General features: G+C 52.3%; 1 protein-coding gene across 4 annotated transcripts; it reads left to right on the top strand.

The window, feature by feature from the left end:
* The first annotated feature begins 1,824 nt into the window (after positions 1 to 1,824).
* Positions 1,825 to 11,452, top strand: C2CD2L (C2CD2 like). Of its 4 annotated transcripts, none has more exons than XM_069468832.1 (14): positions 1,825 to 2,549; positions 4,535 to 4,630; positions 5,489 to 5,608; positions 5,777 to 5,887; positions 5,980 to 6,096; positions 6,190 to 6,301; positions 6,443 to 6,551; positions 7,218 to 7,282; positions 7,373 to 7,500; positions 7,592 to 7,766; positions 8,484 to 8,585; positions 8,741 to 8,874; positions 8,962 to 9,247; positions 10,438 to 11,452. In XM_069468832.1, the coding sequence occupies exons 1-14, from the start codon at positions 2,196 to 2,198 to the stop codon at positions 10,647 to 10,649; spliced, it is 2,121 nt and encodes a 706-aa protein (XP_069324933.1). In that variant the 5' UTR covers positions 1,825 to 2,195; the 3' UTR covers positions 10,650 to 11,452. The 4 variants fall into 4 exon arrangements, with proteins under 4 accessions (XP_069324933.1, XP_069324932.1, XP_069324935.1 ...); XM_069468831.1 differs by having other exon boundaries at positions 8,738 to 8,874; XM_069468834.1 differs by having other exon boundaries at positions 8,738 to 8,874; positions 10,418 to 10,440.
* The last annotated feature ends 2,379 nt before the right edge of the window (positions 11,453 to 13,831 follow it).

Raw genomic sequence — 13,831 nt, 5'->3', positions numbered from 1 at the left:
AAGAATCTTCACAGGGAAAACTTGCACTTAGACAACTTCCTGCATAACCTGCTCCCCTAGCCCTAGCTGCTCTGCCCACTGACAGCTTCCTCCTGCATCCCTAGGTTCTGGCCCTGAGTTCTCTCCTCTATTGCTTTCATATCTTTTCCTCCCCTTAAGATTAGAAACCCAGACTCTGGGAATCTCCATTGTTCGTGGAGTGACATTGCATGAGCAAGAGCACAGCAAGGTTACCTCATCATCCCTCTTCTCCCCATCATTTTTCACAGGGAAATCCAGGGATGCCCCACACTACCCCACCACCTCCTCTGCCTTGGACAAACCTGTTGCTGACCTGCGGAGTTCTGTCTAGCCCTGCAACCCCACACTTTATAAGACATTATTATTATTTTTTTTTTTTTTTGAGACAGAGTCTTGCTCTGTCACCCAGGCTAGAGTGCTGGGGCATCAGCCTAGCTCACAGCAACCTCAAACTCCTGGGCTTAAGCAATCCTTCTGCCTCAGCCTCCCGAGTAGCTGGGACTACAGGCATGTGCCACCATGCCCGGCTAATTGTTTATGTATATATATTTAGCTGTCCATATAATTTCTTTCTATTTTTAGTAGAGATGGGGTCTTGCTCTTGCTCAGGCTGGTCTCGAACTCCTGGGCTCAAACGATCCACCTGCCTCAGTCTCCCAGAGTGCTAGGATTACAGGCGTGAGCCATGGCACCCAGCCTGGAAGGCATTCTTTACTCTCTTGTGCTCATTCTTCAGATAACTAACTAGATTTGTGAGAAAGATATTTAACACATTTCCTTCCTACACCTTTGAGAAAGGGACTGTGTGTCACAGACATTCCCAAATGTATGAAGAAGGGATTCTTGGGGGAAATGGGGTTTTCTTTTAATACTTGGGTAGGTTTTTCCTTCCCTTGTCCCCAGGAAGCAACGATGAGCCCTGGTCCTGTAGAGACTGAACCCACTACCCGAACCTATGAAAAGGGGTGGCTCCTGAGGCCAGAGGTTGCGCAGTGTACCTACCATTTCTTGGGAGCTTGTTGGGTCATCACATATTTGGATGACAGGGTCTTCTGGCTTAATCTATTGATAGTCCAGTGCTACACTGCCAGCTCCTCTCCCATTACCACCCCCTCTTCATGTGCTCCATAGGCAGAAGCTGTTACTATGGAAATATATTATTTTTAAAAACAGATGCAGCCTTGACCTGGGAGATATCTCCAGAACAAACCCACACTAGCAAGGAGGTTAATGGGGATGTTCCTGGGTCGTAGCTCCAAGGGGATGGGGAGTGATGGAGGGAATTCAATATTCCGTGTTTTATTCTTAACCTCTACCAGCTTCGGATTCTGCTTTCTCTCTGTCGACATCTGGACACTGTGGGAGGGATGGTCTGCACTTCCTTACCCTGGGCCTAGCTTAGGCCAGGCAATGGGAACCTGGAAGTTGCTGCGCCTGGGGGTATTGGGAGAAGGGGCGGTGATTTCCACAGGGGTCACCTCCTTCTTAACCCCACGGGCGTCCAACCTGTAGAAATCTAAGAAGCCTAGGGGAAAACAGAGGCAGCACCTCAGGAAAGTGAAATTATTCTTGCCGTTAGCTAAGGTGAGCAGGAGCACCTCCATTCCAGGATGGGGCGGGGTAGTCAAAGGTCCCGCCTATTTTCAACCGCGCGAAACCTCCTACGCTCGCTCCTCATCCTCCCGCCCTCTTCTAGCTAGGGAGCTCGGGGCTGGCCGGGCCCCGCCCGGCGCGGGTGTAGCTCCTTTAAGGGTTGGTGGGGGCGGGGCACCGGCGGTGTTGTCAGTGTCAGCTCTGCGCACGCAGCCCTCTCGCAGCCGGTGCTGGCCCGCGAGCCCCCGCGTCTCTGCAGACCGGTCCCCGCCGGGGTCGGCGGGACCCGCGCCGTGGGAGGAGTCGGGCACTGGCCGGCAAGTAACTGAGGTCCGACTGCTGACCACGCGAGGAGAGACCTCGACCACGAAGACAGAGACCCCCGCGTTGCGACCCTCGAGGACCTTCTCTCCCGGATCTGTGGCACCCGCTAGTCCCGGTCACTCAACACCGGAGAGCCCCCGAACCCGCGCGCCAAGCCCCGGGGGAGCCCACCCGCGCCCCGCGGCCCGCCCGGGCCATGCTCCCCCGGGGCAGCGTCTGAGCCCGAGCCGGGACCGGGACCGGAACCCGCGCGGAGCATGGATCCCGGCTGGGGGCAGCAGGACGTGGGCTGGGCGGCCCTGCTGATCCTCTTCGCCGCCTCGCTGCTCACAGTGTTCGGCTGGCTGCTGCAGTATGCCCGGGGCTTGTGGCTGGCGCGGGCCCCTCGGGACCAGGGCCTGGGACCCGCCTTAGTCGCGGAGCCCACGGGTTCCCTGCGGGAGCTGGGCGTGTGGCGCTCGCTGCTGCGGCTGCGGGCAACTCGGGCCGGCGCCCCTGAGGAGCCAGGCGTCCGGGGCCTCCTGGCGTCTCTTTTCGCTTTCAAGTCTTTCCGGGAGAACTGGCAGCGGGCTTGGGTGCGAGCGCTGAACGAGCAGGCCTGCAGGGACGGGGTGAGTTGGGCAGAGCACCTGGGTGGTCCCTTCAGCCTTTCCTTCTAGGAGAGGGACTACTTATGCTAGCAGGGCCGGATGGGGGTGGGGATCCCAACTGCTTCTCTCCTCCTCCCGGATCAGAGAAAAGGGTGCAGCTGAGGCTGGGGGTTGTAGAAATTCAGTTATGTCCCAAAACCTCTATTTTTGTGGGCAAGATACTCGCTCCAAACGCATGTACAAGTTGCTGTTCTCATAGCAACGCTAATCCCTGTGCCTGAGGGCACTTCCGCCTAGCCTGGGCGCTGGTTGTGTTGGGGCGGGGGAGACAGGTGCACCTGCAGGAGGAATTTGCCTGGCTCTCATGCCACCACACCCATTTAACAGTTCATACCCCAAATCCTTGGTGTGGCCAGGCAGATTCTCAAGGAGGGTGAATTACCCCCCTACCCTCATTAATTTCACTGCTACAGTCAAACATCCTTCTTCGACCAGTGTATGTGTGGAGGGGGAAGTGTTCAGGTGGACAGTTCAGATTGACAGTGTCCTTCCCAGTAGATGAGCTTGGAACTGCCCCTTGAGGGTCAGTCACAAACCAGCCCAGCCTACTTCCTCCCATTGCACCATGGGCATCTGGCCTCCCAGGAAGTGGGCAGGAAGGAAGCATGGTCATGAGACCGAGGTGGGGTGGGAGATAGAGGTCTCCCTCTTCTGGGCCCCCCTCCTATCCTGGCCCAGCAGTCTCTCATTGCCCTCATAGTCCATCAGCTCCTTGCTCAGAGGGTTCTCTGTTTCTAGACACCATGAGTTTGGAGGCTTTACCCTGCTAGTTCCCCAGATGCCTGGAAACAGAAGTGGCCACAAGAAGTTGCTCTGTTTCCTCTACCCAGCTGGCCAACTGAAAGCCAGATGATGTCTGTCAGTTTACACCTTGAACCCACCCCTCCATCCAGCTCTCCCTGCACCTTGTCCCTGGGTCAAATGCAACTCCCCAGGACAGCTGACTCAGCTGGGTATTGGCCTCCCTTGTAGAAGGTGGGGGATTGAGGTTCCAAGCATCCATCTTCCCATCTTCTTTGACCTAGCCTTTGAATGAGACAGCTACCAGAGCAGAGAAATTGGCTTCCCCTGGTTTGCCAGGCAAATGAGCCCTGTGGATCTGTTTCCTCTATCTCAAGACCCAAGGAAGAGTTGCCAGCTCAGTCTGTGCCCTCTCCTCAATTCTTCTTCCCATCCTGATCCCCAGATGGGGCTACAGTAGGTTGTTTCTACTACTGTGGAAGAATTAGGGAGCAGCTCTTTCGAGATCTAAGCTAAGCAGCTTTCTGTTCCCTAATACCATCCTGCTGTCTGCCTTGAGGAATTAGCCAGGCCCCTAGACTCTTGAGCCCTCTGAGCTTGTGTCTCTTCCCTGTCCCCCTGGTAAAGTTCCTCAAGGCCATGCTGAGCTAGTATTCATCTCCAAGAATATGAATAGAGTCATACTCTTGAGCCTCCATATGCTGTTTATTTGGAGGAAGCCTCAGCCTCATTTCTCCAACTCTTATCTTGCAATAAGTGGCCCTACTGCCTTTGCCTTTAGCTCAGCCCTTTCCCTCTCTGCCCAGCTGTTATGTGTAGGTGGCAACCAACACCTTAATTTTTTTTTCCTATGTGTACCTTGCTTTGGGGCTAGGGTGGAGGATGAAGGTGAAGGGGGGAGAAGATGGGGGAGGCTCCTGGTATTCTAGGAGGAACAGGAGGAATCCAGAGTCTTCAGCTCAAGGTGATCTAGTCTCTGAGGTGGACTAGTTCCCCAGTTCTTAGTGGCCCCTAGCAGCTGGAAGCCCTTGGAGAGGCAGGGTTTTGGGGGAACATCTTTCCTAAAGCCCCGAGCCAAGGAGGGGCCAGTGGCCAGCCTGCAGCTGAGGTCTCTGCAGTACCGGGGCCCAGCCAACAACTGAGCAGGCTAGCTCTGCTGGGGGAAGCTCCAGAGACCTGACGCTGTGCCCACATTACTCCTTCAGAGCTCCATCCAAATTGCCTTTGAGGAGGTGCCCCAACTTCCACCCAGAGCCAGCATCAGTCATGTGACCTGCGTAGACCAATCAGAACGCACCATGGTAAGGGTCTGAGGGCATTGCCCTCTTTGGGGCCTGAGGGGGGTGCTGACCCCAAGTGTTCCCTTTATTCTGGGGTGATTTTTTTTTTTTTTTTTTGGTCCTGTTTTTTGGAGACAGAGTCTTGCTCTGTTGCCGGGGCTAGAGAGCAGTGGCATCATCATAGCTCACAGCAACCTCAAACTCCTGGGCTCAAGCAATCCTCCTGCCTCAGCCTCCCAAGTAGCTGAGACTACAGGCGTGCCACAATGCATGCCTAATTTTTCTATTTTTACTAGAGACAGGGTCTTGCTCAGGCTGTTCTCGAACTCCTGAGCTCAAGCAATCCTCCTGCCTTGGCATCCCAGAGTGCTAGGATTACAGGCATGAGCCACCACACCTGGCCTAGTCTGGGGCTTCTTAACTCGGAGTCTGTGAATGCCTTAGGGTTGTGGTCCCCAACCCCCAGGGCTGTGGCACGGCACTGGTCCGTGGCCTGTTAGGAAATGGGCTACACATCACTACCTGAGCTCTGCACCAACCCCACCCCCACCCCCAGTCCATGGAAAAATTGTTTTCCATGAAACTGGTCCCAGGTGCCAAAAAGGTTGGGACCACTGCTTTAGGGATCTAAGGATTAGTTTCAGGAGGTCTAAGAATCCCACTGAGGTTGTGTGCAAAATGTTGTACGTGTGTATATCTGCATTTTTCTGGGGAGTGGAGGCTTTGGCTTTTACCTGATTCTTTTAGGGATTTATGGCCCCAAAAAGGTGAAGTCCCAAGGAAAACCAAAGTGGGGAGGGGTTTGCTGAACTACTATAGGCCAAGACAAAGCAGGGTGAGCACCCTTCCTCCACATCTGCCCCTGCCCCCCTTTCTCAGGTGCTGCATTGCCAGCTATCTGCTGATGAGGTGCGGTTCCCAGTCTCTGTGACCCAGCAGTCCCCCGCTGCCGTCTCCATGGAGACCTACCACGTCACTCTGACACTGCCACCAACACAGGTAGAGGGGGACATGGGAAACTGAGTTGGGCAGGGGGCGGTTCAATTGGCTCCGCTTTTTCCATTTGGTTCTTCTCTGGAATGGATTTCAGGAAGGGAGGGTCCTGGGGGGTTGAGAGTCCTTGAGGAGTGGGGCAATCCAACCCAGTCGCTTTTACCCTATCCGCAGTTGGAAGTCAACCTGGAGGAAATCCCTGGTGAGGGGCTGCTAGTATCCTGGGCCTTCACTGATCGCCCAGCTCTCAGCCTGACGGTGCTTCCCAAGCTGCAGGCCAGGGAGGTAAGGAGGCAGGGCTGGCAGAGAAGAGGCAGAGCAGGGAGGGGAGACAGGGCTGGGAGCTCCACCTCTTTGCTGTCCCCTTCTCTCTGCAGAGAGATGAGGAACAAGTAGAGCTCTCCACGATTGAGGAAATGATCAAAGATGCCATAGTCAGCACCCAGCCAGCCATGATGGTCAACCTCAGGGCTTGCTCTGCCCCAGGAGGCCTGGTGAGTAGCACCCAAAGCAAAAGATTTGCATGCACCCTGTCCCCAGGGTACTATGTCAGGATTCTTGCTCTGTTCACATCCTTCTGGTCTTAGGTACCCAGTGAGAAGCCACCCATGATGTCCCAGGTCCAGCCAGCCATCCCCAGACCTACTCGGTTATTCCTACGGCAGCTTCGAGCATCTCACCTGGGAAATGAGCTGGAAGGTGAGAGCTAGAAGCAGCTGGGGGACAGTCAAGGCTCTGGTTGCAGAATTCCCTGCCCCTCTGCCAAAGGTACAGCCTCTCTATTCCTCAGTGTCTTCCTGTCTTTGATCTGAGCATCTTCTAACTTCTGGTTCCTCATAGGCACCGAGGAACTATGCTGTGTAGCTGAACTCGACAACCCCATGCAACAGAAGTGGACCAAGCCCGCAAGGGCTGGTCCTGAGGTGGAGTGGACAGAGGACCTGGCACTGTAAGGAGTGATGCCACCCTCACCCCTGCTCCATGGGCAGACTTCCAGCATATCCCTGGCATGAATCAGCTGTGTTTCCAGTGGCCCGTGGTGTGAGCTCCTATTGTATGCCAGGCCCTAGCCTAGGTCTCAGGGATACCAACATGACCAAGATACAACCCCCACCCCTGGGTCAGTCACAGACTTGAGACAGAGACAGATGTACACAAAGAAGATAGTACAGCTGCTCCAGTTGAGGTTTATATAACATGCCGTGGGAGTGCTTAAATTCCCTTAGGGGAATAAGGATCAGAGTAAGCTTCGTGGAGGAGGTGGCATATAAACCACACCTTTGAGCAAGAGTAGAGTTTCACCAGAGTGTGAAAGTATTCTCAGCAGAGGGAACAACAAGAGCAATTGAAAGAGGCTGGTTTGAGACCAAGAGACTGGCAAGACAGGTGGAGCAGGGCCAGGGAGGATTTAAATGCCCAGCTGAGGACTGCAGTCTCCGCTCAAGCCCTGTCCCATTCTCATGGGGAGAGAGAGTATTTGGAGGGCAGGATAATCTGGAGCACTTGGACCATCTTATTGATGTATATCTCTCTCTGTCTGGCCTGTGATTGAGTCAGGGATGGGTTCGGTTTACTACTCTTCCCCCTGCCTGCCCCTTCTCCTTTTGGCCCACAGGGATCTGGGTCCCCAGAGCCGGGAGCTGACCCTGAAAGTACTGAGGAGCAGCAGCTGTGGAGAGAGTGAGTATGGGGCAGGACGGGACACCTCTGGGCAGGTGCTGACCATGGCCTGGTCATGGGCCCAGGTCACAGTGCCACCCCTTTCCGCAGCTGAACTCCTGGGCCAGGCCACACTGCCTGTGGGCTCCCCCTCCAGACTGCTGTCTCGAAGACAGGTGTGCCCACTTACCCTAGGGCCAGGGAAGGCCCTGGGACCAGCAGCCACCATGGCAGTGGAGGTGAGACGCTAACCCTTGGGGGGAGGTGGAAAGACACAGGGGATGGGCAGTCTCTGAGGCCTTGCCTCTCTGCTCTTTCACCCCTGGGCAGCTGCAGTATGAGGAGGGCTCTCCCCAGAACCTGGGCACGCCAACCCCCTCCACTCCACGCCCCAGCATCACACCTACCAAGAAGATTGAGCTGGACCGGACCATCATGCCCGACGGCACCATTGTCACCACGGTCACCACCGTCCAGTCCCGGCCCCGTATAGATGGCAAATTAGGTAAAGAGGAGGAGCCTACGAGCCCAGTGTTATCCAGGATTCCTGGACTGCAGACCCATGGCAGGACAGGGAAAGGGGAAGGAAAGACCTAATTCCAACTCACCTGTTTTGGGACATTCCATTCCAGTCCTCCCACATCTTCCTCCCAATCGCTTTATCTCTCACGCTTTGCCTTACCTCCTGCCTCTTCCAACTCCTCCTCTCACCCTTCAATCCTGGATCTACCCACCCCTCACAAGGACTCGTGCGCTTTCACCTGCCCAAGTTCCTCTCTGTCTTTTCACAGGTCTCCTTCCTTCCCTGTCTCCAGCCCCAACTGGCTAATTGTCCCTCCCTCTACCCTCAAGCCTCTGACACCCTGTGGGTCCTCCAACAAACCCAGAGGCTTCTGTGGCCTTTTCCCCCAACTCAGTGGTCCTCTATCACACTTATCCTATCTCTGGGGGCCCCAAGGAATTGCCCCTACCTCGAGGGAGCCCCTGTACCCCCTCTGTATGCCCTCCATATTCCCATGACACCTCCCCACACTCCCATGGCATATAACTCCAGTTATATCTTTGTGTCCCCGTGGCATCTTCTTAATCATCCTTGTGATTAATCACCTCTTAATCATCCTTGCCCTCTGTGTTACCAAAAGTCTGTATCTCAGTAGAGATAGTAGGGGTGGGGGCCACTCTAAAGCACCTCCCAGCTCACTGACCCTCCCCCACCCACCAGACTCCCCCTCCCGCTCCCCGTCCAAGGTGGAGGTGACTGAGAAGACGACAACTGTGCTGAGCGAGAGCAGTGGCCCCAGCAATACCTCCCACAGCAGCAGCCGTGAGTGGGCAGTGGGATGTGTGAGTGTGGGTTGGCCCTGGTGTACCAGAGTCAAAAACCACTTTTGGTGGGGGTGGGGGGGTGGGCAGAAAGAGTTCCAATCCAAGAGGGATCCAGGGAGAAGTCAGGCTGTCCATCCTCTGTACCCCCAGCAGGGGAAAGCCAGCTTTCCAACGGCTTGGACCCCGTAGCAGAGACAGCGATTCGCCAGCTAACTGAGCCTAGCGGGCGGGGAGCCAAGAAGACACCCACCAAGCGCAGCACTCTCATCATCTCTGGTGTTTCCAAGGTAACGGGGCTCTGGAGAGAGGAGCTGGGATAGGGAGAAAGCCCTAATGGGTCACTCCTGCCCATTAAAACTTGTCCCTCCTGCCAGGTGCCCATTGCTCAGGACGAGTTGGCACTGTCCCTGGGCTATGCGGCATCCCTGGAAGCCTCAATGCAGGATGACACAGGGACCAGAGGAGGTCCCTCTTCACCTCCCTCAGACCCACCAGCCATGTCCCCCGGACCCCTAGATGCCCTCTCCAGTCCCACAAGTGTCCAGGAAGCAGATGAGACAACACGTTCTGACATTTCTGAGAGACCATCTGTCGATGACATTGAGTCGGAAACAGGGTCCACTGGTGCCCTGGAGACCCGCAGCCTCAAGGATCACAAAGGTGGGAGACGTTGGCAGGATGCCCCCACCTCTTTTATGCCCAGTAGCATGACCAGGTCCTATTGGAGACTCTCAAGCCAACTTGCCTCCTCCTTCCTCCCCCAAGAGATCTCCAGAGTTCTCAGCCTGTGCCAGCCAAGCTAGAATAGACAGGGGAACTTTGTGCCTTGGTTTCTGGTCTGGAACTGGCAGGCTTGGGTGATAGGAAGGGATGCCAAATCATTTCCCTTTGCCTCCATTTTTCTTTCTTCCTGAGTCTAAGTGCTGGCCTTCCTTCTCTCTTTTTTTAAGAAAAAAATTTCTCCCTTTCTTTCTTTCTTTTTTTTTTAGACAGTCACCCAGGCTAGAGTGCAGTGGCATCATCATAGCTTACAGCAACCTCAAACTCCTAACAGGCTCAAGCGATCCTTCTGCCTCAGCCTCCCCAGTAGCTGGGACTATAGATGCATGCCACCATGCCTGGCCCAAATTTCTTCCCTTTCTTTTGTATCCTTTCTCCTATGTGTATAAGCAATCTTACCCCAGGCCAACCCTAGGACTGTCCCTCTGGCTGTGACATAGGCTGTGGACAGCTGTGGTAGTTCTTCTAACTTCAAAGGATGGGGGGCTTGCCCCAAAACATCTTCATCCCTCTACTAATGAGTTTATCAACCACAGTCTTATCTATTTATGATTTAAGCTGTCATCACTTCTTGGGATAATGAGATTCCCAAGTCCAAAACCTGCTGGGCAAGTACCTTCCTCATTACACTGGTTCTGAATGTACCTCTTTGAAGTTTCCAGACATACCACTTCCTGCTCACAGCCTGGAATTCAGTAAACACGTCAGTGTCAACTCACCTTTCCCTACATGATGTATGGCCCTTTGGGGACACCCTCTGCTTAGCCTTTGTCTTTCCATAGGAAGGAGACCCAATCCCAGTCTGCCCTCACGGAGTAGCCGGCCCCACGATATTCCTTTTGGGGGCAGAGTCAGGAGTGCACACAGAATCCCATGAGCACTACAGTTTTTTCCACAGGAAGGACAAAGCACATATTTGTTTCTACTTCCTTTCCTGAGGAGGTCTGGCTTCTGAGCCAAGGGACTGGTTCTGTTTTGCATCTTCTGTCCCTCCATTGTCTGTCATTTCTCTGCCCTCTACCCCACCCCATGCCCCTCTCTCTGCCTCAGCTTCCCCTCTTCCCCTGCAGTGAGTTTCCTGCGCAGTGGCACGAAGCTCATCTTCCGCCGGAAGCCTCGACAGAAGGAAGCTGGTCTGAGCCAATCACACGATGACCTCTCCAACACAACGGCCACACCCAGTGTCCGAAAGAAGGCTGGCAGCTTTTCTCGCCGCCTTATCAAGCGCTTTTCCTTCAAATCCAAACCCAAGGCCAATGGCAACCCCAGCCCCCAGCTCTGAGGGCCCTCCTTACCTTCTGAGCTAGGAGAGAGCAAGACTGCTCTCAGCCCATTCCCCACATCCCCTTCCATACCCCTTCCTGGATTCCCAGTGCCTGGGCCAGGAAAGCCCTCTGGGTTCCAGGAAGCCCTGTCCACCCTGGGCCATGGGGCCGATTGGAAGGGTATTTGCAACGGGAAGCATGTGAGGTGGGCACCCGTTGCAGAGGACATAGAAGAGGGAGTTGGTGGCTGGGAGTTAGAGGAGGGCTCTGCTTGGCATGCGTGGCATTCCTCAGCGTTTGCCTCCTGCTGACACTGGCCCCTGAGAGGAGTCCCAGGGTGCTCAGCTCCTCAGCTGATCCTTCCTCCCTTATTTATTCTCTTTTCTATTTATATGTGTGGTCTAGGACCCTCAGTGAACAGACGATAGAGGGCATCTCTCCCAGGTGACCCTTCTTTTCTGTCCCACACCTCCCTCAGGTCTCCACTCAGACCAGCACCAGTGTCTGCCTCTGAGGACATTGCAGCTCATAGAAAGCCGGGCCGGTGCCCAGGATGGGGGGCAGGTACTCCCCACCTCCCTGCCTCTGCTTCTGCTCCTCACCCCTCCCTTCCCTTTTATTACCGTTTTTTGTACTTGATGCCTTCTCTGTGAGCAGTGGCTCTGTTGGAAGGAGGGAGCCAGGAGCCTGGTGGGAAGCCTTCCCCAGAGAGATGGCTTTATGGGCTTTATTTAAAGACTGTGATGATGGAACAGGAGCAAGGCTGCACCTCTGTATGTTGAGAGATGACGATGATGATGTCCATTGCTGTGTGATGGCTTGGAATTTAATTTATTAAATTAAAGTCAAATTGGAGTTTATAAACTGGACAACTGGTTATCCTTTGAAAGGCAAATAGACAGTGAGGAGTGGTATTGATGGTGTGGAGGATGAGAGACAGGGGCCCAGATAGTGAGACTCCTGGGAGGGTAGATGACACACATAGTGAGTCTCCTAAGAAGTTCCTACAGGGAAGAAAGGACATGTAGAGAGAAGCTGGGAGAGACAGGAGTCTCTGAATGGTTGAGTTGTAGCAAAAAAGTCAATTGACTAGTACAGGCATCTTCATTCCCCTTTCTGGAACAGGCTGCTCCTTCCAGAATATGAAAGAGTTCAGAGCATGGACTCTGGAACTTGACTGCCCGCTTGGGTTTGAGTCCTGGCTTCACTAATTACCTGTGTGACCTTGGGCAGTTATGTAACCTCTGCCTCAGTTTTCTCATCTGTAAAATGGGGACTGGGATAATCGTAGCTGCCACTTGGTTGTGGGTGAGAAATAAATGAGTAAAGTGCTTAGAACTCTCCGATATAGTCAGTCCTGCATAAGTGTTAACTATTGCCTCAGAAGAGACAAGAAGGGGAAAGTCTTAAGAGTATTTCATTATAAAGAAGTTTTTTATTCCTAAATGTGAGCAAGTTTCAGGGAGTCATACATACCAGCAAACTGTGTCCGTGGTTCCTGTCCTCTGGGACCTTGCCTACACAGGTAAGTTGCTGCAGGATGTCAGACTGAGCAAAGGACAAGGAAGCAGGAAAACTGAGTCTCATATAAACATACTGAGTGACCTTGAACAGGCCACTTCTCCTTTCTGGAACTCAACTTCTTCATCTCTAAAATAAGGGTGACCTGGATAAAAGGTCACTTCTAGCCTTGACATTCTATGGCTCACCTACAGCACAGGGGGTTTAGGGCACATGCCTTTGGGTAGATAGCATGTGGAAATTGTTAATATTCCCCATGCTCCTGTCCGTCCTAGATACAGAATATGAGATTTTTTTTTTTTTTTTTTTTTTTGAGACAGAGTCTCACTCTGTTGCCCAGGCTAGAGTGCCGTGGCATCAGCCTAGCTCACAGCAACCTCACACTCTTGGGCTCAAACAATCCTCCTGCTTCAGCCTCCTGAGTAGCTGGGACTACAGGCATGCACCACCACGCCTGGCTAATTTTTTCTATTTTTAATAGAGATGGGGTCTTGCTCTTGCTGAGGATGGTCTCAAACTCCTGAGCTCAAGCAATCCTCCTGCCTCGGCCTCCCAGAGTGCTAGGATTGCAGGCATAAGCCAGCACGCCCAGCCTGAGACTTTTTAAAATTTTTTCAATAGATTTAGGGGGTACAAGTGTTTTTTTTGTCACATGGATGAATTGTATAATGCTGAAGTCAGGGCTTTTAGTGTACCTGTCACCAGAATAGCGTATATTGCACCCGAAAGCTAATTTTTTTTCCTCCCCCTCCTCCCCCTCCCCCTTCATAGTTTCCAATGTCCCTTACACCACTTTATGACCATATATACCCATTGTTTAGCTCCCACTTATAAGTGAGAACATGGTATTTTCTGAAATACTTCACTTAGGATAATAGTTCCCTGTTCCATCCAAGTTGCTGCAAAAGACACTATTTCCTTCCTTTTTATGACTGAGTAGTACTCAGTAGTCCATGGTATATATGTATGTATGTGTATATATTAATATATGTATACCTCATCTTCTTTACTCATCAGTCGATGGGCATGTAGCTTGATTCTGAATATGAGATACTTAGAAAGAATGTCAGAGTATGGATATTTGGTTAATTTTTGTATAGCGAAATGCTCAACTCTAGGTCATAAAAACTCAGAGATTTTTCAAGCTGTTTCTCCTAATCTAAGAAATGCAACTCTTAGTGTTCACAGAGGAGTAAGTTTTTTTGTTTTTGTTTTTTGGGTTTTTTTTGCCAATAGGACAAGACAGCCAAACACACTAAACTTGTAATTTCATAGGCAGTATTGTTGATGGGAGGGAGGGTAGTCATATTCCCACTGTATCTGGGAGTTGAGTAGATTGTACTAAGCTTCCAGTGCTAAGCTGCTCAGAGTTCAGTGGAATCACATATTTTATAGTGAAGAGCCTAATCATGTTTCAAAAATAGGGATTTTTTTTTAATGAATGAAAAAGAAATTCAAAACATAATTTGATCAAGTTTATCCATTTCACACTTTCAGAAGAGATCCACAGCTTTTAATGAATTATACTTTAAATTTTTGTGGCAGCTTTTAAAGAGCAAATCTCAGTATATTTCTGAATTATCCAGCCAAAATTGTAGATTGTTTTCAAGAGAAGCAGATTGAGATAGAACTAAACTATGCTAGACAGCGTGACACTGCCTTAAATTTCGGAAACATA

The sequence above is a fragment of the Eulemur rufifrons genome, chromosome 6, assembly GCF_041146395.1.
Source record: "Eulemur rufifrons isolate Redbay chromosome 6, OSU_ERuf_1, whole genome shotgun sequence".
Classification (NCBI taxonomy): domain Eukaryota; kingdom Metazoa; phylum Chordata; class Mammalia; order Primates; family Lemuridae; genus Eulemur; species Eulemur rufifrons.
Note: the sequence above shows the minus strand (reverse complement) of the source record. Positions and strands in the feature narration are given on the sequence as shown.

Coding starts and splice junctions, on each gene's coding strand:
- C2CD2L (XM_069468831.1), top strand. CDS start 2,196: ATGGATCCCGGCTGGGGGCAGCAGGACGTGGGCTGGGCGGCCCTGCTG. Junction 5,888..5,979: donor CCAAGCTGCAGGCCAGGGAG/GTAAGGAGGCAG, acceptor TTCTCTCTGCAG/AGAGATGAGGAACAAGTAGA. Junction 8,586..8,737: donor TACCTCCCACAGCAGCAGCC/GTGAGTGGGCAG, acceptor CTGTACCCCCAG/CAGGGGAAAGCCAGCTTTCC.